The sequence below is a fragment of the Bos javanicus genome, chromosome 9, assembly GCF_032452875.1.
Source record: "Bos javanicus breed banteng chromosome 9, ARS-OSU_banteng_1.0, whole genome shotgun sequence".
NCBI lineage: Eukaryota > Metazoa > Chordata > Mammalia > Artiodactyla > Bovidae > Bos > Bos javanicus.
The window spans coordinates 102,419,729-102,447,354 of NC_083876.1; the positions used below are offsets into that span (position 1 = coordinate 102,419,729).

The 27,626-nt window shown below is 55.2% G+C and overlaps 1 protein-coding gene across 5 annotated transcripts in view; it reads left to right on the forward strand.

The window, feature by feature from the left end:
* The first annotated feature begins 926 nt into the window (after window positions 1-926).
* The window catches only part of KIF25 (kinesin family member 25), a 45,284-nt gene continuing 18,584 nt past the window's right edge, over window positions 927-27,626 (forward strand). The window contains exons 1-7 of one of the 5 annotated variants that reach the window (XM_061428575.1): window positions 927-1,554; window positions 9,329-9,394; window positions 13,686-13,802; window positions 16,393-16,531; window positions 17,116-17,222; window positions 19,860-19,948; window positions 21,583-21,619. In XM_061428575.1, coding sequence (XP_061284559.1) covers window positions 958-1,554; window positions 9,329-9,394; window positions 13,686-13,802; window positions 16,393-16,531; window positions 17,116-17,222; window positions 19,860-19,948; window positions 21,583-21,619 — 1,152 coding nt within the window. In that variant the 5' untranslated portion in view covers window positions 927-957. Of the gene's footprint in view, window positions 1,555-9,328; window positions 9,395-13,685; window positions 13,803-15,806; window positions 16,163-16,392; window positions 16,532-17,115; window positions 17,223-19,859; window positions 19,949-21,582; window positions 21,620-27,626 lie in introns of those variants that run through there. The other 4 variants (XM_061428576.1, XM_061428577.1, XM_061428578.1 and 1 more) reach the window with 4 other exon arrangements.

Below are 27,626 nucleotides of genomic sequence, written 5' to 3' on the forward strand. Positions count from 1 at the left end.
CTGAGTGGACACTGGAATTTTTTTTTTAATACTATAAAACATTTAACAGAGAAAAACACTAGGTGAAAAGTGCGGCCAAAAAATACCCTGCACCGCCCCCAGCCGCAGACGTTTCTTTGCAGGAGGATGGCTCCACACACAAGGGCAGCGTCAGGAGCAGTGTCCGCCAGGCCCCGCCAGGCAAGCCAGAACTGGGAGGTGAGCAGATTGTCCACCAGGCCCCGCCAGGTGAGCCAGACTGGGAGGTGAAGGGGCTGGGGCTGGGCCTTCGCTGTGCTGATTTCTGTTGTTTAAGGACCACGGTTTGGGTAACTGAAGGTAACTCAAGCAAAGTGAAAGGCGCTCAGTCGTGTCTGACTTGCAACCCCACGGACTACCCAGTCCATGGAATTCTCCAGGCCAGAATACTGGAGTGGGTAGCTGTTCGCTTCTCCAGCGCGTCTTCCCAACCCAGGGATTGAACCCAGGTCTCCCACATTGCAGGCGGATTCTTTACCAGCTGAGCTGCAAGGGAAGCCCAAGAATACTGGAGTGGGTAGCTTCTCTTTTCTCCAGGGGATCTTCCTAACCCAGGAATTGAACCAGGGTCTCCTGCATTGCAGGTGGATTCTGTACCAGCTAAGCCACCAGGACCATGAAAGCCCAGACCCCCCAGTCTTTGGACACAGTGTGATGTGTTTCTCTCCTGGTAGTGACAGCTGCTTAATTAGATACTTGAAAAATCCCGCTGCTGCAGTTTCATCTTCTCCATCCCGGTCTCCTCTCAGGAAGGAGCCCTGTCTCCTGTGGCAGCCAAAGGAACCATGGACCCCCTTCCCCACCGATCAGAGCAGGGAGAGGGGCCTGTGGGTGGGGCCAGGGTCTGGCGGCCTTGGGCGGGGCCTCACCTGGGATCCCAGCTGAGTCCGGCCTCCGGAGGGCCTCCGTCTCGCAGTCACCCTCCCGGGGGCACCCAGCATGGAGGGCCCAGAGTCCAGCGGTGGCCAGCTCATCTCCGCTGTGTGTGGAGACGCCCTTCGGGCTGGGACGCCCCCAAGCCACGGGGGCAGCAGTTTGCTCAGGAGCTGCCGCAGCTGCAGTGCTCAGGACGCAGGGCTGGAGGCAGGTCACCGCGCAGAAGGTGAGGGGCAGGGGTCCTTGTCCCCACCGACCCGGCCCGGCCCAGAGCCTTCCGAGCCCTGTCCGCCGGGCCCTGGGGCCAGAAGACACATCTCCGCGCTCCATCCACGCGGCCCTGCGCCCGACGGTCACTGCGCGTCATCCTTCCGGGCAGGTGTGGGCCACAGAGCCCGGGCCCCTCCTGCCCCCGGGGCCCCTCCTGCCAGGACCCCTGCCCCCCTGGACGCCCCCCCCCCAAACTGCCCCCCCTCCCCCCGGTACCCCTACACGTCCACCCGCGCGCCCCCCTCCCACCCCACTCACTCCGCCCCGCCCCGCACCCGCATCGCCTTGGCAACCACCCACGGCCCACAGGCCAAGACGATGCCAGTGCGGAGCAGCCGTTGGGGGTGCTTCTGGGAGCTGCGGGCGAGGCAGCTGCAGCGTCAACTGCAGGTGAGGGACCCGGGACCCCAGGCCACCTGCACCCCACCGCCCCTCAACTCAAGGCACCACTTAGCCCCAGCGGTTTTGGCTGATCGCTGAGCCCCGCCCCGCCACCGAAGCTCCACCCCCGCCTGGGGCCAGCGGTGGGCATCCCCGCCTCCCCGCTCACTGCCTTCCCCATCCCCACCCCCGAAGGGTCTCAGTGTCCCCCCTCCAGGGACGTCTCTCCCTCCACGCCCCACCCCCACTTTACTGACTGTCTTCTGAGCCCTGGGCTAAATGTCAGAGATCAGGCAAGAGGAGTAGGCTGTCTCCCCGGCCCTCGGGGGACACGCAATTGAGGAAGAGGAATATTGTTGCTGTTCAGTCGCTCAGTCATGTCTGACTCTTTGCGACCCCATGGACTGCAGCACACGGGGCCTCCCTGTCCATCACCAACTCCCAGAGCTTGCTCAAACTCATGTCCGTCGAGACGGTGCTGCCATCCAACCATCTCATCCTCAGTTCAGTTCAGTTTAGTTCAGTCACTCAGTTGTGTCTGACTCTTTGCGACCCCATGAACCGCAGCACGCCAGGCGTCCCTGTCCATCACCAGCTCCCTGAGTTCACTCAGACTCACGTCCATCGAGTCAGTGATGCCATCCAGCCATCTCAGCCTCTGTTGTCCCCTCCTCCTCCTGCCCCCAACCCCCTCCCAGCATCAGAGTCTTTTCCAATGAGTCAACTCTTCGCATGAGGTGACCAAAGTACTGGAGTTTCAGCTTTAGCATCATTCCTTCCAAAGAAATCCCAGGACTGATCTCCTTGCAGTCCAAGGGACTCTCAAGAGTCTTCTCCAACACCACAGTTCAAAAGCATCAATTCTTCAGCACTCAGCTTTCTTTACAGTCCAACTCTCACAGCCATACATGACCACAGGAAAAACTATAGCCTTGACTAGACAGACCTTTGTTGGCAAAGTAATGTCTCTGCTTTTCAATATGCTATCTAGGTTGGTCACAACTTTTCTTCCAAGGAGTAAGCGTCTTTTAATTTCATGGCTGCAGTCACCATCTGCAGTGATTTTGGAGCCCCCAAAAATAAAGTCTGACACTGTTTCCCCATCTATTTCCCATGAAGTGATGGGACCAGATGTCATGATCTTAGTTTTCTGAGTGTTGAGCTTTAAGCCAACTTTTTCACTCTCCACTTTCACTTTCATCGAGACTTTTTAGTTCCTCTTCACTTTCTGCCATAGGAATCAGCAAACTAAAATGGACTGGAATGGGTGAATTTAACTCAGATGACCATTATATCTACTACTGCAGACAGGAATCCCTTAGAAGAAATGGAGTAGCCATCATGGTCAACAAAAGAGTCTGAAAGGCAGTACTTCGATGCAATCTCAAAAATGACAGAATGATCTCTGTTCGTTTCCAAGGCAAACCATTCAATATCACAGTAATCCAAGTCTATGCCCCAACCAGTAACGCTGAAGAAGCTGAAGCTGAATGGTTCTAAGGACCTACAAGACCTTTTAGAACTAACACCCAAAAAAGATGTCCTTTTCATTATAGGGGACTGGAATGCAAAAGTAGGAAGTAAAGAAACACCTGGAGTAACAGGCAAATTTGGCCTTGGGATACAGAATGAAGCAGGGCAAAGACTAATAGAGTTTTGCCAAGAGAACGTACTGGTCATAGCAAACACCCTCTTCCAACAACACAAGAGAAGACTCTACACATGGACATCACCAGATGGTCAACACCAAAATCTCATCCTCAGTCACCCCCTTTACCTCCCGCCTTCAGTCTTTCCCAGCATGAGAGTATTTTCCAATGAGTCAGTTCTTCACATCAGGTGGACCAAGTATTGGAGTTTCAGCTTCAGCATTAGTCCTTCCAGTGAATACTCAGGACTGATCTCCTTTAGGATGGACTGGTTGGACCTCCTTGCAGTCCAAGGAACTCTCAAGAGTCTTCTCCAACACCACAATTCACAAGCATCAATTCTTCCGTGCTCAGCTTTCTTTATACTCCAACTCACATCCATCCATGACTACTGGAAAACAATAGCTTTGACTAGATGGACCTCTGTTGACAAAGTAACGTCTCTGCTTTTTAATATGCTGTCCCTTTTCTAAATCCAGCTTGAGCATGTGGAAGTTCATGGTTCGTGTACTGCTGAAGCCTGGCTTGGAGAATTTTGAGCATTACTTTGCTAGCGTGTGAGATGAGTGCAATTGTGTGGTAGTTTGAGCATTCTTTGGCATTGCCTTTCTTTGGGATTGGAATGAAAACTGACCTTTTCCAGTCCTGTGGCCACTGCTGAGTTTTCCAAATTTGCTGGCATATTGAGTGCAACACTTTGACAGCATCATCTTTTAGGGTTTGAAATAGCTCAACTGGAATTCCATCACCTCTACTAGCTTTGTTTGTAGTGATGCTTTCTAAGGCACTCTTGACTTCACATTCCACCATGTCTGGTTCTAGGTGAGTGATCACACCATCGTGGTTATCTGGGTCACTGAGATCTTTTTTGTAGAGCTCTTCTGTGTATTCTTGCCATCTCTTCTTAATATCTTCTGCTTCTGTTAGGTCCATACCATTTCTGTCCTTTATTGAGCCCATCTTTGCATGAAATGTTCCCTTGGTATGTCTAATTTTCTTGAAGAGATCTCTAGTCTTTCCCATTCTATTGTTTTCCTTTATTTCTTTGCATTGTTCACTTAGGAAGGCTTTCTTATCTCTCCTTACTATTCTTTGGAACTCTGCATTCAGATGGGTATATCTTTTCTTTTCTCCCTTGCCTTTCACTTCTCTTCTTTTCTCAGCTATTTGTAAGGCCTCCTCAGACAACCATTTTGCCTTTTTGCATTTCTTTTTCTTGGGGATGGTCTTGATCACTGCCTCCTCTGCAATGTCATGAACCTCCGTCCATATTTCTTCAGGCATTCTGTCTATCAGATCTAATCCCTTGAATCTGTTTGTCAGTTCCACTGTATAATCATAAGGGATTTGATTTAGGTCACACCTGAATGGCCTAGTGGTTTTCCCTACTTTCTTCAAGTCTAAATTTTGAACTCCTTACTGAGTTCATGATCTGAGCCACAGTCAGCTCTTGGTCTTATTTTTGCTGACTGTATAGGGCTTCTCCATCTTTGACTACAAAGAATATAATCAATCTGCTTTCAGTATTGGCCATCTGGTGATGTCCATGTGTAGAGTCGTCTCTTGTGTTGTTGCAAGAGGGTGTTTGTTATGACCAGTGTGTTTTCTTGGCAAAACTCTTTTAGCCTTTGCCCTGCTTCGTTTTGTCCTCCAAGGCCAAACTTGCCTGTTACTCCAGGTGTCTCTCGACTCCCTACTTTTGCATCCAGTCCCCTATAATGAAAAGGACATCTTTTTTGGATGTTAGTTCTAGAAGGTCTTGTTGGTCTTCATAGAACCATTCAGCTTCAGCTTCTTCAGCATCAGTGGTCGGGGCATAGACTTGGATATTGAATGGTTTCCCTTGGAAACAAACAGAGATAATTCTCTCGTTTTTGAGATTACACCCAAGTACTGCATTTCGGACTCATTTTGACTGTGAGGGTTACTCCATTTCTTCTAAGGGATTCCTGCCCATAGTGGTAGATATAATGGTCATCTGAGTTAAATTCATACTCACAAAGTAAATGTCAGCTCGGAAAGGAACTGATGGGGCTCCAGGGTGTGGTCGGCCATTCTGAGACCCACCGTGGGCCTCACCTGGGTCCAGAGTGTCTCCTCAGAGCAGGTGGAACCAAGTCCTGGGGAGGTGCGAGTGGGGTCAGGGGTTCAGGAATGACCTGCCCTGGGGGTGACCTTAGCGGGGCTGTGTGGTGGGCAGGGTGGGCCCCGGACTGGCAGCATGCAAGGCCGTGAAACAAGCCTCAATAAATTGAAACGGGCAGAAATCAGATGCAGTATGTTATCATATTGCAATAGAGGGAAGCCAGGAATTAATGACAGAGAGGACTTTGATAAATTCACAAATATGTAAAAATTAAAAACACCTTCTAAATAACCAACAATTTAAAGAAGAAATCCAAAAAGAGATTAGGAAATATTTTGAGATGAATGAAAATTAAGGTTCCACACACCAAAATTTATGGGATACAGCCAAAGCAGAGCTTAAAAGGAAATTTATTTAAGCACCTATATTTTAAAAAGAAGGTAGATCTCGTGCCAATGACCTAACCTCACCTCAGGACACACTGGATAAGGAAAATGAGACCCAACCTAGAAGAAGGATGGAAACACTAAAGATTAGAACAGAAATAAGAGGAATAGACAGAAGGAAAGCTATGGGGAGAATCATCAAAAGCAGAAGCTGGCTCCTGGAAAAGATGCACAACATTGACAAGGCTTTAGGTTGATGGAGAGAAGACTCACGTTAATAAAATCAAGAATAAAAGAGGGCTTGACTGCCAACCTTGCAGAGATAAAAAGGATTATACGAAAATACTGTGAGCAGCACTGCGGACTGATTAGATACCTGGGGTGAAATGGTCAAATGCTTTAAAGACAAAACTGCCAAAGCTGATTCAGGAAGAACTAGAAAATGTCAACAGAGCTGGAAGAAGTAAAGAGATTAATAAATGAAAAAAACCCTCACAGAGTAAAGCCCAGGCCCAGATGGCTCCAATGGCAATTTTTACCAAATGTTTACAGAGGAGCTAACTCCAGTCTTTCACAAACTTCCAGAAAATAAAAGAGGAAGGGACGCTTCCTGCTCCGTGAGGACAGGATCACGCTGACAGCACAGCCACACATAAGTACCTCAGGGAATCTACAGATCAGAGTCTCTTACGAATCTAGATTCAAACTTTAACAAACATTGGCAAACGGAACCCAGCAGTGTACATAAAGGGTAAGGGTTATACATCATCACTAAACTGCAGTTGGGTTTACCCCCAAACGCAGAGTTGGTCTAGCAACAAAAATCAGTTAATGTAATAAACCACATCACTAGAATAAAGGCCAAAACCTCCACCCTTATTTCAATCAACCCAGAAAACAGCATTTGACAATATTCAGCTCCCCTTCGTGAAAAAGCACTCAGCCATCTAGGAACAGAGAGGAATCCATCAACCTGATAAAGGGCACCCGTGCAAACCCACAGCGACCATCAGGCCTTGTCCTTAATGATGAATGAGAGGAAGGTGCTCGTCGTCCCCGCTTGTGTCCAGTCTCATCCTGGCAGCGTTAGTCAGGATGATTAGATAAGATAATGGGGGGGTGGCATGTGGATCAGGAAAGAAGACTGTTTGTACATGACATGATCTCATACACAGAAAACCCTAAGGAATTCACACGTCCCCCCACCAAAAAAACACCTAAAAAACTATTAGCACTAAAAAGTGAGGTCAGCTATGGTTTTGCCAGTAGTCATTTAGGGATGTGAGAGTTGGACCATAAAGAAAGCTGAGCACTGAAGGATTGATGCTTTTGAACTGTGGTGTTGGAGAAGACTCTTGAGAGTCCCTTGGACTGCAAGGAGATCCAACCAGTCCATCCTAGAGGAAATCAGTCCTGAATATTCATTGGAAGGACTGATGCTGAAGCTGAAACTCCAATACTTTGGCCACCTGATGTGAAGAGCTGATTCATTGGAAAAGTCCCTGATGCTGGGAAAGATTGAAGGCAGGAGGAGAAGGAGACAACAGAGGGTGAGATGGTTGGATGGCATCACCGACTCAATACACATGAGTTTAAGCAAGCTCTAGGGGATAGTGAAGGACAGGAAAGCCTGGCGTGCTGCAGACCATGGGGTCACAAAGAGTCGGACATGACTTTGCAACTGAACAAGACGAGCTCAGCAAGGTGGTGGGATACACGGTCAATACACAGAAGTCAGTGGTGTTTCTACTCCATAGCAGTGAGCGGTATCAGCAAAGATGACCAGATGTTTTGGAGGGAATTTGCCCCCTGAGGGTGGGTAAGGCTTGCCCTCTGAAACAGTGCTCGGGGCCACCAGCCACCAGGCACATCCAGGCCAGACCCCAGCAAGGTGCTGCTGCGCACTCCCTGGAGGACTGTCATCAGAAAAACAGAGGGCAGCTGGGCGGGCCAGAGGACCCGGAGTTCACGCACGCTGCGGGTGGGGGTGTGAAATGAATGCAACCCGGCGTTTCCTCCACCGGCTGCAGACGGGTCCTGCGTGCAGTGCCAGTCCTAGGGCACGCGCAAGCTTGAGGAGAGCGTCCTCAGCAAAGGGAGGGACTCTCGGAGCAGCCCCCTTCATGACAGCCAAAGAGGGGAGGCCACCCCGCTGGCCCTCAGCTGGTGAATGACAGGTGTGGCCCCTCCAAACAATGGGATAGTATCAGGCAATAAAGGAACGAGATGCTGAAACATGCCGCGATGCAGTTACGCCTTAAAAATGTGTGCTGAGGGGAGGAAGCCTGTCACAGAGGACCCCACTTCGTATGACTCTACTTACAGTGTCCAGAACTGGCAGAAATGCAGGAACTGGAAGTGAGTGAGTGGTTTCCCAGCGCTGGGTGTGGCGAGTCACGGGTGATGATGTGGGTTTCTTTTAGGGGTGGTGAACAGATTCTAAAGTTAGTTTTGGCGACTGTCGCACAGCTATGAATGTACTTAGAGTCTCTGAATCGTCCACTCAGCTGGGCGAGTGGTGTGTGAGCTGTCGCTTAGGACAGCTGCAGTTGGGGGTGGGCGTTGACCATTGCACCTGTCGAGGTAAGAGCTGGTGGGATCTTAGGATTAAGCGAACTCTCAGGGAAATATTTGAGGCGTTGTTTTTTAAGAGGTAAAATTGACTGCGTTGGATAACAGAAATCTAGATGGCTCCAGGTTTCGGGTTTTCTCAGCAGTCACATAGAGTTCACATGTCCACAAAGTTCACATGTCCTGAACTGACCGGGTTCCTTGTGAGCTGCTCGTCAAAGCCTGGGGGAAGGAAGGCTCCCCAGTGGGAGGGCCCCGCCTGAACCCGCCTTCCCGGGAGCTGGCACTGTCCTCTCCCCCAGACCCCCAAGGAGCTGGTGCTCTCAGCATCCGTGCGTGGCTAATACTGAGACTCCTCCGCCCTGAGCTCTGCAGCTCCTTCCTGCCTGCTCACGCCTCCCTCCAGGGGTCAGGGAACCCTCGCTGCCGTGCCCCAGGCTGACTGGCCTTCCCTCTGTGCCTGCGCTTGCTAAGCTCACTCCTGCCACATGGCCTTTGCACGGGCTCCCCCCTTCACCCGCCCGCCTCCAGGGAGTGGCCTGTCGGAGCTCACATTGCCTGTTTCAGTTCTAGCGGAGCTGCTACTCTCTCCGCTCACCGGCTCCATCCACGGGTGTGTGAGTTACCCCACAAGGGTGCTGACTCCACAGCCCCTGGAAGGTCCCCTGGCACACAGTCGGTTTCTAACAAGTGTATTCTGAGTAAGTGAATAAAAGGGAAGAAGCAGTGGGTTTTGATGAGCAGCGTCTGTGGAGTCCTGCCTTTCCAGCTTGCGTGTGCCCACCGTGACCTGGAGAACGTACTGAAATGCAGACTTGGGTCCATTTGGGATGGGAGGGTCCCAGATTCTGGGCTTCTAGCAAGCCCCTAGCTGCTGGTCTGGGGCTCTCACCTGGGCCCCGGGGTCGCAGACAAGGGCCGGGGGTCCACCAGGGTCCCGGGTGGCCCTCCAGCCCCCGCCACCGCCTGCTCCCCTCCTTGCCGGCCAAGAGCTTGCAGCCTTGTGTGTGAGCCATCGTTCTGGGGGTGGAGGCAGCTGCTGGTGACTGTCACTGACGCTGGTCGTTTGCTTTCTGGATCCTTGGTTGTAGGCCAAAGAGGAGAGAATAGTTGAGCTGGAAACGGAGAACGCTCTTCTTCACCTGAAACTGGCGGAGGTAATACTCTTACCTGTCTCGCGGTTGGGATGGATTATGTCCGGTGTGTGGTGACTCAGCGTCCAGATTTGTTTCAGGCTCTGCAGAAGAAAGTGTTGAGATGCTCTTCTTCCCCCAGCAAGGACCCTTTAAAGTATCTTATGCTGAACCATCTGTAGGTCTGACTTTCTATTATCTCTGTGCTCATGAGTATTTAGGAAGTAATAAATTAACAAGCTGCCTGTGCTTTTAAAGCCAGCTTTATTGAGGACTTACGCAGGTACCAGACATTCACTCGGGTGAAACGTATGGTCCGGTGTTCAGTAAGCTCACGGCTACAATCCCAGCACCGCAGTCAGCTGTCGACCTCTCCCTTCCGCCCCGAAGACGAACCTGTGTGTGATTCTACCCGCGTCATCTGCCTCCCTCACCACAGCCAGAGAAAAAGGAGGCAGCGCTCAAAGCAGTGCTGCCCAACTTCTCTTGCAGATTTGTCCTTCACTTTGACACATGGGGAACGCTGGCGGATCCTGCTTTGCTTATTCCTACGTGACTGGCTGTGGCCACCTTTGGTCAGCTGGAAAGTGGCCCCCAGAGATGTCCATTCCCTCCTAATTCTGGATGCTGTGGACGTGACCTTGACCAGGGATAAGACCTCTGCAGACGGGATTGGATTTGGGGTGGGGCCTTGTAGGACGGAGGCAGCGGTGACAGAGGACAAAGGAGGGAAATGCGGAAGACTCAAGAAGAGGGGCCTGACGACATCGGGACCAGTGGAGGGGAGGGCCCCCCTGGGCCTCGCAGGGCACGCAGCTCTGCCCTGGGTCTTGGAAGGCTGGCCTCAGGACGGGAGGAAAACGTTGGCGCAGTCCAGCCTCCCAGCTTGGGGTGCATAGTTACAGCGGCAACAGAAAATCCAGACACCCCCATTGAATCACTCCCGCTCCCTGGAGGGCCCCCGACCATCCCCGGGGGAAGCAAGCTTCAGGCTCCCGGCGCCCTGCAGATAACCCTGTTGTTTCACTGAAAAAATGTAGTCACACTAAAACTGCCTGTTAATTTAGGGCTAGTCACACTAGCTTTAAACAAAGCGCATATTAATTTATTAGCTCCCCTTCAAGTCTGTGATTTTCTGGAGCTTCTGAGCACACTTATTGTATGGCTTCTCTCGGCCTCCAGCTGGCCTGAACTGATGGAAGGTGACACCCTGAACTCATTCTGCGGCATTTCCCCGGCCTCATCGTCCTGGACTCAGGCTGCCCCGGCAGGTCACTGCCTGGAATCCCTTGTGGCCGGGGCTGCTCACACCTGAGAATAAACTCCCGGCACGTGTTTGGGGTTTCCACGTGTGTCTGCACCATCAGCCCCAGTGGTTGTTCTGCAGCCGCTCAGGCGCGTCCGACTCTTTGCGACCCCATGGACTGCAGCACGCCAGGCCTCCCTGTCCGTCACCAGCTCCCGGGGCTTGCTCAAACTCAGGTCCATCGAGTCAGTGATGCCATCCAGCCATCTCATCCTCAGTCGCCCCTTCTCCCACCTTCAGTCTTTCCCAGCATCAGGGTCTTTTCCAATGAGTCAGTTCTTCGCATCAGGTGGCCGAAGTATTGGAGCTTCAACTTCAGCATCAATCCTTGCAGTGAATATTCAGGACTGATTTCCTTTAGGATGGACTGGTTGGATCTCCTTGCAGTCCAAAGGACTCTCAAGTGTCTTCTCCAGGACCACAGCTCGTTCCACCAGTGGGAGAGCTTCGGAATGCCAACCATTTTTCCAGTTTGTCATTGAGACAATTTTTTTTGCTTGTTTTACATGTAAGATCATTAGATATAGAATGTCAGATACAGCCTGTAAAATTTCGAGCATTTATGAGTCCCTGTATTCTTGTCTGAAAATTGACAGAAAAATCTCAGTCTCTGTGGCCCACATCCCCCATTCTGTCACGGCATCCGACACCATTGGCTCAGCCCCCGGCCTCGGTGGGAGCAGACTCTGTGTCTGCGCCAGTGTGTCCAGCACTCAAGGACCTGCCACGAAACGGTGGTCTCATTTTCACCCCCTGCCGTGCAGGCCGAGACAGCTGTCGTCCCGATGGTGGGACTGCGGCCCTCCCAGGATTCACACTCACTCCCGTGTTCGTTTCGCAGTCGCCTGGACGAGCCCCGTGTCCTTTGCCCGAGGGGCCCTGTGTTCGTGTTGGTCTTCATCCAGCCTGACTCCTGGTTCTCTCCCTCTCCCTGGGGGTCGCCCTCCCTGAGAAACATCTGAAACCTCCTCCCTCTTCCCCAGCCTCTGCTCCTCCAGCCCTGCCACCTGGCCCCTCGTCCTGGCAGGGGCGCTGGCCTCTGGTGTCAGTGGGGGCTTCCTCCCCTCCGGGGTCTGACACTGTGTCAGCTGCGTCCCCTGGCGCTCCGGGCAGGGCTGCCCTTCCCGCGAGACCGGCTGCTCAGCTGCCGAGCCCCATCCCCTGGGCGGTTGGCCTCTGCCCAGAGCTCAGCGTCTGGTCCCGCCCTCGCTCGGTCCTGCCCGGCCTCCGGGGTCCATGTGCCCTCTTCCAAGCACACGCCTCGGGGCCTCTGTCCTGGTGCCCCCTGCAAATGGCATTACCTCCAGTGTCCCCTGTGCCCCTGCCCAGAGGCTGGAGTCCCACCAGCCGGGTGTGGGCCCCCAGCACACTCTCCGGACAGGACGGGCCTGTGTCCTCACCGGGATGCCCCACCGGACCCCCGGCCATCTCCTCTGCCCTCTGCCCGGCCCCAGAAGACAAGCAGCGGTTTCCGCTGATGGAGTGGAGTGCGCGCCCACCTCTCATGTGGCTTCTGAGCTGTGTGTCTGTCTCCCAGGCAGGTGGTAAGGCGGGGTCATGGGTGGTTTAACCACGCGTTCTCACTGCGTGGGGACGTGAGCTTGCTGTTCTGCGGAGAAACTTTGCAGCGTCCGCTGGCTCGTGAGGACGTAGTGTGAGAGCGCGAACACCTAGAGAAGCCCGTGGGAGTCAAACGGAACGAAGGGAAGCCCAAGCTGGCTGGCTGTGCCCGGGGCCTCCCTGCCCTCCCCGCCCGCGGCTCAGGCCGGAGCCCGTGTTTCCGTCCCATCCTGAGAGTTTGACCCATCGCTGTTCACACGGTGATGCTCTGACGTCCAGACCACGAGGGCCCGCCGTCCGCAGTCTGAGCGCCTTGTCCCCTTCCCCCCGTCCTCCCCGCAGGCACCAGCGTGAGCTTTCAGAACATGCGCCTGGGCTGCAAGTCCTCCTCGACGTCCACCACCTGTGGCTCCTCCAGGGAGTCGCCCGCAGGCCCCGCCCCCGCTGGAGATGGTGGGGGCCTCTGGGCTCCCCCGCTGGGCCCCCGGCCGTGGGCTGCTCCCCTCACCCCGGGGCCTCCTAATTGCTGCTCCCGCTGCGCCCGCCCTGCCCCTGAAGCAGCGCTGACCTGGGCCCTGCTCGCCCAGCCTGGTCCTTGCAGGCTTGTTTCGGTGGCCGGTGCCCTGCAGTCCCACCACTCATGGCAAATCCATGGGGAACAATGGAAACGGTGACAGACTTTGTTTTTTTGGGCTCCAGAATCACTGCTGGCAGTTCTGGGGAGAACTGCAAACAGAGACCACAGCCATAAAATTAAAAGACGCTTCTCCTCGAAGAAAAGCAATGACAAGCCTCAACAGCGTATTAAAAAGCAGAGACGTTACTTTGCCTACAAAGGTCTATACAGTTGAAGCTGTGGTTTTCCCAGTCGTCATGTATGGATGTGAGAGTTGGACCATGAAGAAAGCTGAGCACTGAAGAATTGATTTCTTCGAACTGTGATGTTGGAGAAGACTCTTGAGAGTCCCTTGGACTGCAAGGAGATCCAACCAGTCCATCCTAGAGGAGATCAGTCTTGGGTGTTCATTGGAAGGACTGATGCTGAAGCTGAAGCTCTAATACTTTGGCCACCTCATGCGAAGAGCTGACTCATTTGAAAAGACTCTGATGCTGGGAAAGATTGAGGGCAGGAGGAGAAGGGGACGCCAGAGGATGAGATGGTTCGATGGCATCACCGACTCAATGGACATGAGTTTGAATAAACTCTGGGAGTTAGTGATGGACAGGGAAGCCTGGCGTGCTGCAGTCCATGGGATCACAAAGAGTCGGACACGACTGAGCGACTAAACTGATGCCCTGTGGCCCCTGAGCTTGCCTGTGGCCTGGGCAGTGGCTCCTGGTGGGCAGATTGGCATCCTGCGGACAATCAGGAAGTGTCTCCGTCAGAGAAAAGGCCCCTGTGTCTGTCCCAATGCTCTAAGTTGTCTTTTCCTCTCTTCTGGGCCACAGTCCTGGGAAGTGACCGGAAGGGACCGCAGGGCAGAGACACACGCACTTCTCAGGGAGCAGATGCCCTGGCGAGGACACTCTCTCTCCGCCCTGACCCGGCTCTGCCTCGCTGCCCAGGTGAGGACTCCCTGGGGTCCGTCTTCACTCGCGGGAGGAGCGTTTGTGTTCAGTCGAGAGAGTGGTTATTTTCTAGGGAATTGTGTGAGTCGTGCGGGTCAAGATAGATGTGCTCTGCTTTCACTTTCACTTTTCACTTTCATGCACTGGAGGAGGAAATGGCAGCCCACTCCAGCGTTCTTGCCTGGAGAATTCCAGGGACGGGGAAGCCTGCTGCACAGAGTCGGACGCGACTGAAGCGACGCAGCAGCAGCAGCTGTGGCGGCGTTTGTGTTATGGGAGTTTAGTTGACTGACAATGTCGCATTAGTCTCTGCTGTACAGAGAAGTGATTCACTCACATTCGCACGTTCGGGTTTCTAAATATTCTTTTCCATTGTGGTTTATCACGGTGGATCTGCTCTTTTAAAATAACTTTCTTGTTTATTTTTGTCTGTGCTGGGTCTTTGTTGCTGTTCGGCCTTTTCTCCAGTTGTGGCAAGTGGGCCCTGCCCCACCAGAGACCATGGGAGCCTCTGGCCTCCCCACCAGCAGCTCAGGCCGGAGTCCGTGTTGCAGTGCTCGGGCTCCTCGTTGCAGCAGCTTCTCCTGCTGTGGACACATGCTCCAGGGCGCACCAGCCCCAGGAGCTGGGCTCAGGGGCTCAGCGGTAGCAGTTCCCAGACTCCAGAGCACAGCCTCAGCAGTTGTGGCTCACGGACGTTGCTGCCCTGCGGCATGTGGGATCCTCCCCGGGCAGGCATCGAACCCTTGTCTCCTGCACTGGCAGGTGGAGTCTCCACCACTGAGCCACCAGGGAAGCCTGACGATCCACTCTCATGGAATCACAAGCAGCCTTCGTTTCAGGAAGCAAAGCCCCACAGGGTGTTATGTGTGGACTTTCCATCACAGGCGACTGCGTGGTCTTGTTTATTAAACGACAAAATGATTCCCATTTTTATAATCAGTAGTAGACGCAGTTCACCGTGGGCATTCTGCTTTCCGAAACTAAAGAGAAGGCTAAACCTCAGAGTCCGATTGAGGCCTCGTGCAGAGACAGGAAGGAAACGCGTCTTGGCCGCAAGGCGGAGTGCTGCATGCTCCTGGTTGTGGAATTTCATACGTCACAGTTGCTCTCACCCACGCTTCGCGTCAAATGTTAGAAAACTGGCTCGTACACATCTCATTAAATGGTGTTTGTACAGCAATGGCACCCCACTCCAGTCCTCTTGCCTGGAAAATCCCATGGATGGAGGAGCCTGGTAGGCTGCAGTCCATGGGGTCGCTAAGAGTCGGACACGACTGAGCGACTTCACTTTCAGTTTTCACTTTCATGCATTGGAGAAGAAATGGCAACCCACTCCAGTGTTCTTGCCTGGAGAATCCCAGGGACAAGGAAGCCTGGTGGGCTGCCGTCTATGGGGTTGCACAGAGTCGGACACGACTGAAGCAAGTTAGCAGCAGCACAGCAGATTATCCAAGAGAGCACCTCCTTTAAAGCACTGCGGCTCCTGGCAGGAGCGGGGGGCGAGGCACACAGTCCGCCGGCGATTCTCCAGGGTGGGTGCCTTTCCAGCGCTGTTCCCCTTTTGTTACAAACAGTGTGACCTGGGTAAAGATTAGAAGGAAAAAAGATCATCATTGCAGCAATAGAAGCACCATCTGTTAATAGGGTTAGTTTGCCCTGGGGTGGTTCCCCGCCCCGCCCCCAGCATGAGCTGCATTAGTTTATTTAGAATGGGTTTGTATGGAATTAATTCTTCATTCTCTTCCAACTGGGTAAAATTAATCCATCCTTCAGTGAAGTATATAACTTTATCTGCGTTCCACAAAGTGAAAATAATTTAATTCAATTTAGTTTTGATGTTTTATGAAAATGTTTCCTAAACACACTGAAACGGTCCCCACTTTATAGCCAGAAAGACTTAGGAAAGGGACCAAGAACGTGTGTTTCAGCCCAGTTAGGGCTCCATGAGTTAAGCGTTTGGTATTAAAGGGCAGCACCTCCGTCCTTTCACTTCATGGACCGGTCTTCGCGCCAGCATACCTCCAAGTTATTTCAGTGCTGTTCAGCTGGGCTGTCGCATTGTTCCCGGGGCTCTGGAATCCAGTGTTTGTGTGCCTGGAATTCCGCTGTGCACGTTTATAACCCAGGCGGGCATTGTTCTCACGCCTGGGGAGTAGATTAGAGCTTTGTTCCCGGGAGGGGAGCCCCCTGTCGCAGGAAGTAAACAGCAGGCGGAAAATCGTTACGGCGAACTCTCCACTGGGCCATGGGCTGCGCTTCCTACGGAAGCTGGTGAAAGACCTGATTTTCTTAAGCACTTCAGCTGCACAAGTGTGTAAAGCCACCCAGGCTGCTTTGTGAAGTGCAGACCCCAGGTCTGGGCTCAGTGCTGGGAGGGAGCCGGGGCGTGTCTGTGTGCCTGGCGAGCGTGCCTGGGTCTGGGTTGAGGACAACGGCCTGACCAGATCTGGGTCTGATCGACCGTGTGTGGTTGTGCCTTGTGCCGGGGCGGGCTGTGTCCTCACCCTGTGGAAGTCCGGTGAGTGCGCTGTGATGAGCAGCAGCCATGCCCATCATGTTAGTCCTGTGGGTCCTTGTTTTGCAGAAGCTGAAACGAGAGATGGAGGCGCTTCGGTCCTCTTCTCGGGGGCTTCTCCAGAGTTACCGGGAGGAGTATCGGGACTGTCTTTCTGAGATAGTTCAGGCCGTCCAGACGGCCCAGCTCCACTGCGAGGCTCTGCTGGGTAAGACAGACCCCGACCGGAGATGCCGCGAGCAGCCCGCCTGGGGCCTGGGCATCCAGCCCCCTCAGTGCTGGGGGCCTGACAGCTCACGGGCAGGGCTGAGTCCCTGCTCTCTGGGTGACCGCTTGACCTCTTGACCTTAACCTGTGGCTGAATAGGGCCCTCTGTGTAAGGGCCCCCACCATGATGCCCCAGGAACCCACATAGTGCCCCCGGCCCCACCATGGCACCCCAGGAACCCACTAGTACCCCCCACCCCACCATGACGCCCCAGGAACCCACATAGTGCCCCCTGCCCCACCATGGCACCCCAGGAGCCCACATAGTGCCCCCTGCCCCACCATGGCACCCCAGGAACCCACCCTGTGCCCCCCACCCCTGTCCAGACCATGGTGTAGGCCATCAGGATGGAGATGAGCGTCCATGGCCACTGTCCTGAGACCCAGGGCCTTCCCTGAGGCTGGCACAGGCTGTATTTTGGTGCCCTGGCTGCCAAGGGCCCAGCCTGCAGCGCACTGGACCCAGGGCTGGTGGAAGGGGCCGGGCCCTCGGGAGCCGCTCCGACGGGGTGACCTTGCCTGCAGCAGCCTGTTCGGCGGAGGCGGGGCGTCTGGAGCAGTCCCTGAGGGATGTGACAGAGCGCTGGCAGCGGGAGCTGCAGGAGCGGCGGCGGCTGCAGGACGCCCTGGCGGTGGGTGACCCTGCGCCCGACCCTGACAACGGGGGCAGTGTGGGCGGGGGTCCCTGTCCCCCCGAGGGCCGCCGCCTCCCCGGTCTTCTGGCTGCTCTGTCGGGGACAGGGCTGGGCCCCTAGGCCAGGCTGGGCGATGCGGTGGCGGGAGGTGACCACCCAGCACCTGGGGGGCCTTCGGGCGGGCCGGCGGGCGTGGGTGGGGAAGCAGTTTGCAGAGGCGGAGACCCCCAAGCAGGACAGGAGCCCAGTAAAGCCTGAGCCGCCTCTGAGACGCTCGCGGGCACAGGGGGCAGGCCCTGCCTCCTCGCCAGCTCTTGTCCACCCAGCCAGTGTCTGTGCAGAGGTGACAGCTGGGCAAGGCCTGGGGATGTGCTCCGGCCTCCGTCCAGACCCGGACTCTTTGGGCCCTAATTTCATGTGACGATAGAAATAAGCAGGCAGGCTGATGACTTTGAAGATACCAGTTTGGAAGGAATTGATCGCAGACAGGTTGAACAGCAAAATATTTCAGCAGGTTGCACCTGGCCTGTCCCCGGAACACCAGGCACTTGTGTGGGGACCGGGTGTGGCCCCGCCAGCGCCAGCACCACCTGGCTGGGCCGAGGTCCGTTTCTAGGCAGACCAGCAGTTAGAGCCGGTGTCCCCCCACCCTCTGAGCCGCCGTTACTGTGGCTACTCGTGGGCCCTCTGGCCGACCTGCAGCCCAAGCTCGGGTGACAAGTCCCCCGGGGTCGCTGTCCCTTGGCCTCCAGGCTCCTCTGACCTGCCTCTGGCTGCCCACCTGTCCTGGGAGGTCGCTCCTGTCACTCGCAGCTGTGATAACCCCCGGATGACTGGTGGTCTCCCTTCAGCCGCCGCCTCCGGGCATCCCCCACCTCGTCCAGCGGCCACCTCTCCCCAGGCCTCTTGGGTCCCAAGGGTCCGCACGGCTCCCTGAGAAGCCGCGGCTTCTTCCCCGCATCCGGATTTCTGGCCTGGGATGTTTGTGGGCATCTGGCAAGCCTGCAGCTATTTCTCCTGCTTTCTGGGACTGTCTCCAAAGGCTGAGGAGCTGAGGAGGAGGAGCTGATGGCTCCAGAGTCCCCTGGGCACCAAGGCACAAGGTGTCCGTGGAGTCCTGGTGGGGGCTGGCCATTCGTGTCCATGGCTGCCAAGGAAGCTATTGGTTTACCCAGTGGTGTAGACAGAAGCCCCCTCCGAGAAGGAGGGGGCTCCCTCTGCCTAGAGACGTGCTTCTTGTCCCCGACACGACGCTTCAGGAAGGACGCGGAAGGGCTGGGTTGATCTCAGCCGTGTCAGGAGGACGGTGGACATGCCCTGGAGAAGCGAGGGCTGGCAGGGTGAGCAGGCAGGAAGGTTTCCGGGGGATGCAGGAGCAGGGCTTCCAACAAGCTGGGAGAGGAAGGGCCCTTCAGTGTGGCCCCAAAGGCGTCAAAGGGCCTCGGGTCAGAGGCTCCAGGAAGGGCCCCCTCAGTGTGGCCCCAAAGCTGTCAGAGGGCCGCGGGTCAGAGGCTCCAGGAAGGGCCCCTTCAGTGTGGCCCCAAAGCTGTCAAAGGGCCTCGGGTCAGAGGCTCCAGGAAGGGCCCCTCAGTGTGGCCCCAAAGCTGTCAGAGGGCCGCGGGTCAGAGGCTCCAGGAAGGGCCCCTTCAGTGTGGCCCCAAAGCTGTCAGAGGGCCGCGGGTCAGAGGCTCCAGGAAGGGCCCCTTCAGTGTGGCCCCAAAGCTGTCAGAGGGCCGCGGGTCAGAGGCTCCAGGAAGGGCCCCTCAGTGTGGCCCCAAAGCTGTCAGAGGGCCTCGGGTCAGAGGCTCCAGGAAGGGCCCCTTCAGTGTGGCCCCAAAGCTGTCAGAGGGCCGAGGGTCAGAGGCTCCAGGAAGGGCCCCTTCAGTGTGGCCCCAAAGCTGTCAGAGGGCCGCGGGTCAGAGGCTCCAGGAAGGGCCCCTTCAGTGTGGCCCCAAAGGCGTCAGAGGGCCGCGGGTCAGAGGCTCCAGGAAGGGCCCCCTCAGTGTGGCCCCAAAGGCGTCAAAGGGCCGCGGGTCAGAGGCTCCAGTAAGGAGCGTGTAGTGGTGACTCAGCTCACCCAGGAGACAGGAGCTCCCTGTTGGAGGGACCCAGGCACAGCCCTGTGGAAACGTGGCCATGTCCACGGGGCTACACTCAACACGCTCCTGCTGTGAATTCCTAAGATAGCGGGTGCCTCAGCTCTGTGAGTCCCGGTGCAGGCAGCTGTGGCTCCCGGGCTGTGCTGGTGGAGGTTCAGGGCCTTATTCTTCGTCTCTGTTTCTGCATCGTCTCCTCACATCTACCCCTGGGAGGGTCTGGGTGACAAGCCGCTCAGAAGCCTTCTCGAATCCCTGAGAGATTAGCCCGGGGCGCGGTTACACGGCAGCCTCTCGATGTGCACAGCCCCATGGTAATCATCTGCCACGTGAGCAAATGTAAGAGTGAATTTTTAAAAACATCTGTGTCATTTGAGGTGACACAGACACTCCCTGCTCCGAGGGGTTTTCTCACTCGTTGAGGCTTGTGGGAAAGTCCAGCGCTCACGTCTCGGGAAAGTCCTTAGCAGACGCTCTTCGAGGAAATGGTCCCTGGGTTCCACGCGCTCCCAGGCTCACAGGAAACCTGCTGCTTCAGGAGCTGAAGGGCAACATCAGAGTCCACTGTCGGATCCGCCCTCTGCTGCCCTTCGATGACGAGGCTCAGGAGCCGGTCTCACCAGACAGGTAACCTGCTTCCTCACTCTGTGTGCGTACATGTGCACACATGTGTGTTTACGTGTGTGAACACACATGTGGTGTGTATGTTGTGTGTGTGTTGTATGCACACGTGTGTGGTGTGTGTTATGGGCACACATGTGTTGTGTGTTGTCTGCATATGTGTGTTGTGTGCACACGCGTGTGTGTGTTTAGGGACAGAGCACAGAAGCGGCACCTGCCTCCTATGTTCTGGTCTCTGGATGAGGCCCTTTTCTGGATGGAGCTGACTTGCTAAGTGAGTGAGTGGCTGCCAGTCTCTCTGGAATGTGCCTGAACGCGGCCAAAACATCTGAGCAAGAAAGAGAGGGGTCGTAGGGGCCCTGCTGCCCAGGCGCTCGGGCAGCCTTTAGTGGTGCAGGCCGCTCTTGCTGGTCCCTGCCCTCTGATTGCCCCCAGAGCCCCTCAGAGATCAGGGGTGGTCACTACTCAGCTCCCGACTGAGAGAAAGTGTCCGTGGTGACGGGTGACATCAAGTTACCTGAAGTTCGTTTCCTTGAAAATCATAACCCTGACTTTCCCTTCTTTCTCCGATGAAACACATGCCCGGTGGCCGTCTCCACGGGGCGGCCCGTCGGAGCAGCTCCTGACTCTGGGCCTCCCCGGCCCGCGTCCCGCTCAGCCCACAGCGTCCTCTGCCCCGCCGGGTCGGGCCAGGCCCGCCCGAGGGCTCGCGGTGGCCGCTCACACCCGCCCCTGGGACTGCGCTCACCGAGGCCCTCCCCGTGCCCCGCCCGCACGTCCTTCTTCTGTGAAGGCCCGTCCGCTCTGCTCTCCGCACGAGCTACAGTGCGGCGCTTGGCCTTGGAGGGCCTTTAGGAAGCCCTCGGTCAGTCCTGCGCGTGAAACAAGTGGTGGAGTGTCTAGCTCTGCAGTGCGGTCCAGCAGCCAGCGGTCCCGAAACGTGGCGTCTCCGTGAACGTGCTCTGGGTGCTGTTTGCAGATGGCCCCGTCGCATTACTAATCTGCTTCTGTGCTGCCTGACGGGGTCACTTCCTGCCTCAGGTGGTCTGTGACTAAATGAATTAAAGTTAAGTAATCTGGACGCGTAGCTTCTCAGCTGCTCCGGCCACGTCTCAGGTGCGCCGCTGGACGGCTCATCATCACAGAAGTCTGTCAGACAGCACCGCCCTGGGCTGTTCAGCGTGGTGAAGCTTCCCGAGAGGCGTCGTGAACTGGGTTTCACGTTCTCCTGTCATTTGCGGTTACTCACTTCCAGCGCTGGCGCGTGTCGCCTCTCTCTGGGTTTGCAGTTGCGAACTGGGGCTCCTGCAGGCAGAGACCTCGGCAGGCCTTTCTTTGTGTCGGTCACCCCAAGCTCCCCACTCAGGCTGTCTGTGTAGGAGGCGTTTACATGTAGACGTACGTGTCCCACAGCACAGCTAGAGAATGCAAAAGTACCCAACAGAGCGGAGGTGTGTGGGGAAAATGCGCCAAGATAAGGGGAGGGGAGCGGGAGCGGAAGAAAGGACAGAGAAGTCGAGACCCAGACGCAGGACGCCAGGGACCGAGAAGGGGGAGCCGGAAGCGAGCCCGAAGTCTGGGATATGGGGGCGGCAGGAGCTCCATCGTAACGCGTGTCTTCCATGCTGTTTATCCCTCAGCTCCGTGTCCGGAGGAGTGGTCCACGCAGTCGATGACGTGAGTGAATTTTCCTTACACTTTGTATCTGGGAGCGTTCCGTCTGACGGTTCAAATATGCCACCGCTGAGTGATTTGGAGGCTGAGTGAATAGGAAGCACCTCTTCCTTTATTGATGCTTTCTTAGTTAATGTTTCTGTTTCTTGATTTCTATCAGACGTGGAATTCGTGAGGCGTTGGGTGCCTGTCCCATGTGAGCCCATAAGGCTGTTCGCCTGTAGCTCTAAGGGAGGGAAGCCACACCCCTTTCATTAATTCTCCAGCCCCCACGTCAATCCATGCACATGAGTGAGTCCTAACGTTTGCAGGAAAGAAGTGCAAGTATAAAACGAATAGACTTAAGAATGAACTTAGTCGTGTAAATTTGAAACAGACACTTCTGTTATGAACTCATAATTGTCTTTTCCCTTTAAAGCCCAATTTTCCTCATATTTGAGCTTCCCTGGTGGCTCAGCTGATAAATAATCCGCCTGCAATGCGGGAGACCTGGGTTTGATCCCTGGTTTGGGAAGATCCCCTGCAGAAGGGAAAGGCTACCCACTCCAGTATCCTGGCCTGGAGAATTCCATGGATGATGTAGGCCATGGGGTCGCAAAGAGTGGGACGTGACTGAGCGACTCTCACTTCACTTTCTTTGCTCACATTTATCCGTTGAAAAGGCCAGAAGCAGCAGTGGGTGCAGGGCGGTGGGGTTCCTTAAGGGGTCATGGGTCACAGGTCCTGACGAGCCTGGGACAGGGGAAGGGGAAGGGTCAGGGCTTCCTGCTGGAGGACTCAGAGCCTATTTAACAGAGCGCCCACGGGTGTCAAACGGAACAGTGGAGCTTAGGGGGTGAATGACACAGACCAAAATAACATGCTCTTACGAAAACCTTCAGTTCACAGCTATTACTATTTTTAGATCTCGTTGACCAGCTTGGGAGAGCGCTGGCATGTGGGTCCTTTACTCTGAGACGTGATAAAGAAAGAAGGAGACCTTCTGTGGCCCTTCCTGATGAACTTGTTTCAGGGCAAACGCATCACTGAGGAGGGAAAGTTCTTCACTGGAGATTCTAGTGAACGCATCCTGGAGGTGAAAAATATCAGTCGTGTCTGACTCTTTTGCGACCCCGTGGACTGTAGCCTGTCCATGGAACTTTCCAGGCGAGAGTACAGGAGTGGGTAGCCATTCCCTTCTCCAGGGGATCTTCCTGACCAGGGGTTGGACCCGGTCTCCTGCATTGCAGGCGGGTTCTTTACTGTCTGAGCCACAGGGAAGCCCAAAGATACTGGGTGAGGGTCCTCTGTCCTGCCCTATCCAATTTTGTGTCTGTCTGAAAGTCTCCATAAATTAAAGTTTTAAAAGATGTCCTAGCTGTATTATGACCATCACAAAATGAATTGCTACAGTTTTAGCTCCTTTATTGACCATTGTCACTGAACATGAAAGTCCAGGCCCTTTAGAGTACAGCGGCCTCTTGGAAGGCGACCAGTCCTGGGCTGCATCGACTGCCCTCAGGCTCGGTGCTCGTCTGCCAGGCCCGTTGTCTGAATCAGTCTTATTGTGATAACATATTATAAACTTGAGCAACTCTTTTTGTTTTCATTTTATTTTATTGTTTTAAAATATACTCTTTTTGCTGGCCTCACAGTCAGGCATTCGGGATCTTAGTTCCCTGAGCAGGGGTCGAACCCTGCCCCCGGGACTGACAAGGAAGTCTCAGCAACTCTTTTTAAAGTAGTTTCAGTTAATGGATCAATAGCTTAATTTTTTAAAATAAAGAAACCATGAAAATTGTTGCAGCTGATTATGAAATTCCGTATAAAATAAGCATTTTAAACTCCTTGTTTTCAGTACTTTTCCTTCTGCTGTTCGGTGCCTTGTAGGCTGCTTTCAGTACGAGTGTCGTGGGGTTGAGCAGAAGACCAGCTAATCCTCATCATTAGGAGTTTGAGTCAAGGGAGTCCTCGGGACGACCGTACGGCCCCCACCTCCGTTTCTAAGTGGTTAAGCTACTGCCTTTCCTACGTCTCCCGAGCTCTGAGGGCATCTGGTCCCTGCGGGGAGCTTCCTGTGGGGGCACATCCGCCCCCCAGCCCCGCCCCCAGTGATGGGGCTCCCTCTGTGGTTTGGTTACATCTTCATCCTCCTCGTGGTCCCCGCCCGTCCTGGCAGACTCCACTGAGTCTTCACACTCGGAACTTGGAGGGTTTAGGAAAATGTTTTACCCATCAAGATGAGATAAAGTTTCTTTCCACTGGGGCCTTTCGGATTGTGCTTTAGGAAACCCGCAGAATCCAAGTCACGCTTCACCTTCACTTGACCCGTCTGTTAAAGGCCTTCCTGCCACTGAACGTGCTGAGGACGCAAGTGGTCTGCCCGTGACCCTGGCCCTCTGGGCTCCCGCGTTGTGCTTTTATTCCCAAGAGTCCGGCGCGAGTTTGCATTTGTCCTGGGCGTGTAGCGCAGCTCTGCGTTTCTTGTTTTTGGCTGAGCTGGGTGTTTTGTGGCGGCTCGTGGGTTAGTCGCCCTGCAGCAGGTGGGATCTTAGTCCCCGGACCAGGGACCGAGCCCGTGCCCCTGAATTGGAAGGCGGACTGCTCACTGCTGGATCACCAGGGAAGTCCTTTAGCGCTTGATTTTGATTTGCGATCCGATTCCACATTGCAGGGTTCTGGATTCAGCCTACAAATAAAGCCCGTCCCAGACGGAGTCGGCCTCTGTGCCGGCTCTGGGTCGCCAGGGCTGCCCATTGTGTCTCTTGCTTGGTTTGCTTGTTTGATGTGGAGGAAGAGATTCTGGCTTGGCCGGGAGAGCGTGAGATGGCCCATTTGCGTCTCAAACACAAATGCTCCAGAGAGGGTTCTCATTGTCCCTCCGATGGCCGTCAACCCCACCCCGCACCGCCTCAGGGCCTGGCACATGCCGTCCCATCCTGATGCCCACCCCCACCTGGCTCCCATACGCATCCTCAGCACACAGTGTGAGCATCACGGCCTCAGGAAGGCCCTTCCTGCTGTCCGGCCTCACGAGGACGCTCTCCCTTGCAGTCTCACCGCATCTGTATTTCTCTTCGAGGTTCTTTGTGGTATTTCAGGCAGTTCTGTGGTGAAGCCTGTCTGTGTTGCCAGACAGGCAGGCGCACGTCCCTTCTGTTCCCTGGAGGCTCCGTTCAGCTTCCGGCTCGGGCAGCTCTCCAAACATACTTGTCGTGAGGGAATAAAAAGGTGGAAGCACGTTTCTAGCTTGATTTGTTTCTGGGCAGATTGTATTCAGAGACTGAGACAGTTTTTTGCCAATAACTGACTTAACCCAGCTTCACCTTCGCATACAGGATAATGTCTCTTAAAAAGCCAATTAAGCAGTAACACACTGCAAGGGCTGGAGGCTCAGTGGTAAAGAACTTGCTTGCCAACACCGGAGACACGGGTTTCATCCCTGGCCTGGGAGCATCTCACGTGTCTCGGACCAAATAAGAAAGATTAAAAACAAAGCAACATAATACGAACACGATGGCCTGATTGTGCATTGCTCCAGGCAAGGGGACGAAAGAAAGGAAGTGCTGGCGGAGCTGAGGCGAGCCTCGCTGGAAGCTGGCTCCGCCAGGGCAGCCTCCCCAGCCTCGTGCGGGTCCAGCTCCTACAAACCCGCCTGCCGGGCCGCCTGGTTCCGGGTCCCTGTGCTCTGCTGCCCAAGGTACCTCCCTTAACCCCACGGCTCAGTCTCGCCCGCGTTCAGGCCGAGTCCTCGAGCCGCCTGGCCTTTGAGTCTCCTCCCTCGTCTCCCCCTCTCCCTGACCGGTGGTCTGTCCAGCAGTCTCGGCCCAGGGCCTGGGCTTCTCCCACCGTCCACGTGACAGTGTGCCCTTGCCGCCCAGCGCACCGCTGTATCTTCTGCACGTCCGAGGAGTGGACGTCAGGACCTCAGGCTTGGCTGGGCAGCTCGATCCCAGGAGACGGGGGCTCTGGTGGGGCGGCAGCGTGGGGATGAAGAAGGCGGTGGTTGGGGCTGTGGGCTCTCGCTCGAGCCTCTGACCGAGCCACTGTCCCCACTCCTGGCCGGCCGGCGGTGCCCTCCACCAGGGACGCTGGATGACGCACTGCTCCTTCCCTGTAACTGATCGGCTCTCAAGCCGAGAGGCAGCTCCCAGCGTCCTGCGGAGGCCATCGGTGAAGTTCCTGCTGAGGTCGTGAGCGTGTGGAGGGAAGCGTGTCATTGGGTTTTCATGCGCTGCTGGCCTCCTGGAACCCGAACGGTCCATCTCTGTCCACCAGGAGCTGCTTCAGGTCCCGCTCGTCCAGTCTCAGGGAGGACCCTGTTGCTGCCGTGGATTTATCCCGGGCTCACGTCCAGCTGACCCCTCTCCACCCCCTCGGGGCCTGCAGGTTGGAGGGAAGCCTGTCTCTCACTTTTATAGTGAGTTTTGTGGGTCTTTGGTTTTGCTATCTGGTTGCTCTGTTTTTGAACGTGGAGATTTAAGGTGATTCAGCATCTGTGCCTGCGTATTTATTTCACTAATTCCCGAGCTTCTCTGAGTCTATCACCTGGTACGAACCAGCCTGTATTTGCTCCCAGGAAGTCGCTGCTTGGCTTCAGCTGTATTTTAGCCTCGTGGGTTTGCTGAGAATTGGCCACATGAGTGCTGGAACCGTTGGTGCGGGGGGCCCGGCACAGGCGAGGTGACAGAGGCCGTCTTTTGGGGGTCAAGGTACCCTGTGTCCCCTCCTGGGAGAGGTTGTCACTCCAGCTCTGCAGACTCATGGCCTGTCACAGGGGAAGGAGCAGCACCCCCAAACACGAGGCCGTGTGCTGCGCAGTGGGGATCCCCAATATCTGCCGTGACGTCCCAGAAAGTGTGGGCTCACTCTTCCTGCTGCAGGGGGGCCAGGGCGTGACTGAAGACCCCTGACCTTGGAGAGAAAGGTGTCCAAGGCTTAGAAACCGCCCACACAGCCCGACAGCGGCCAGGGTCGGGGGGAAGCGGCGAGGGAACCAGAGGCTTGGCTTCCCTCCTGAATGTGCCTGGAGACCCTTCTCAGCCCCAGATTTCTTTCTGTAAAACGTGGGAGCACAATTAAAATTTGCTGTTAGCTCTACGACTACAGGACTGAGTTGGTGAGTAAGAATTTTACGCCCTATATGCTTTGAAAGCTTCCTAGGGAATTGCATCCAAGTTAAATAGATGATGAAGCAGCTGAATGTAAGGGAGATAGCATTACTGATGGCTGACGCTGAGCATGCTGTTCCTTCGGAGCCTTGTGATTGCACAAGGCAGGGACTGTGAAGTGAGCTCTGGGGATGAACCCTGGTGTCTGGACCCGAGAGGATGTCTAAGGCTCAAGGGCATGAGGATTTGGATACGAGGGGTTACTCTGGATGCTTCTTTGTGAGAAGGCGGGGTGTGCGGTGTCGTGAGGGGACAACGTAGGACAGGCCGGGGAGAACTCGGACGCGGCGACTGCGAAAATGAAGCCCTGCCCTCGGCGGCCTCTCGGATGCTGGTTAAATCCAGCGATCACGCCCAGGGATGGCATCCTGAGGGGTCATGGGACCTCCTGGGGAAGGGCTGGTCTTCATGGCTTTGTATGGTCCTCAGATGGTGACCTGGAGCTTTGGGGTGAGACTGTACACCTTAGCAATTCTCACACAATTCTGTGTGGTTAAGCCCGAGGCATTTGTAGACTTCAGCCTGTCTTCAGACGGGGGGCGTGCCTGCACCGTACCTCCTGGGGCACCGGGATTCATTCTGGCTGGTGCTAAAGGAGCAGCCCCACAGTCGGGGAGCAGGAACATGAAGGCCTGCCGCAGGGCGGGGGCGCGGGGCCCAGGCTGCTGGGCAGACTCCAGGTCCAGTGGCCGGGGTGACAGGCAAACCGTTTTGGCCTGCAAAAAAACCCAAATAGGCCACATTTTGCATGTGTATTTATTTTGCATATATATATATATATATATATATATATATATATATATCGGAGAAGGCGATGGCACCCACTCCAGCACTCTTGCCTGGACACACACATGTATATA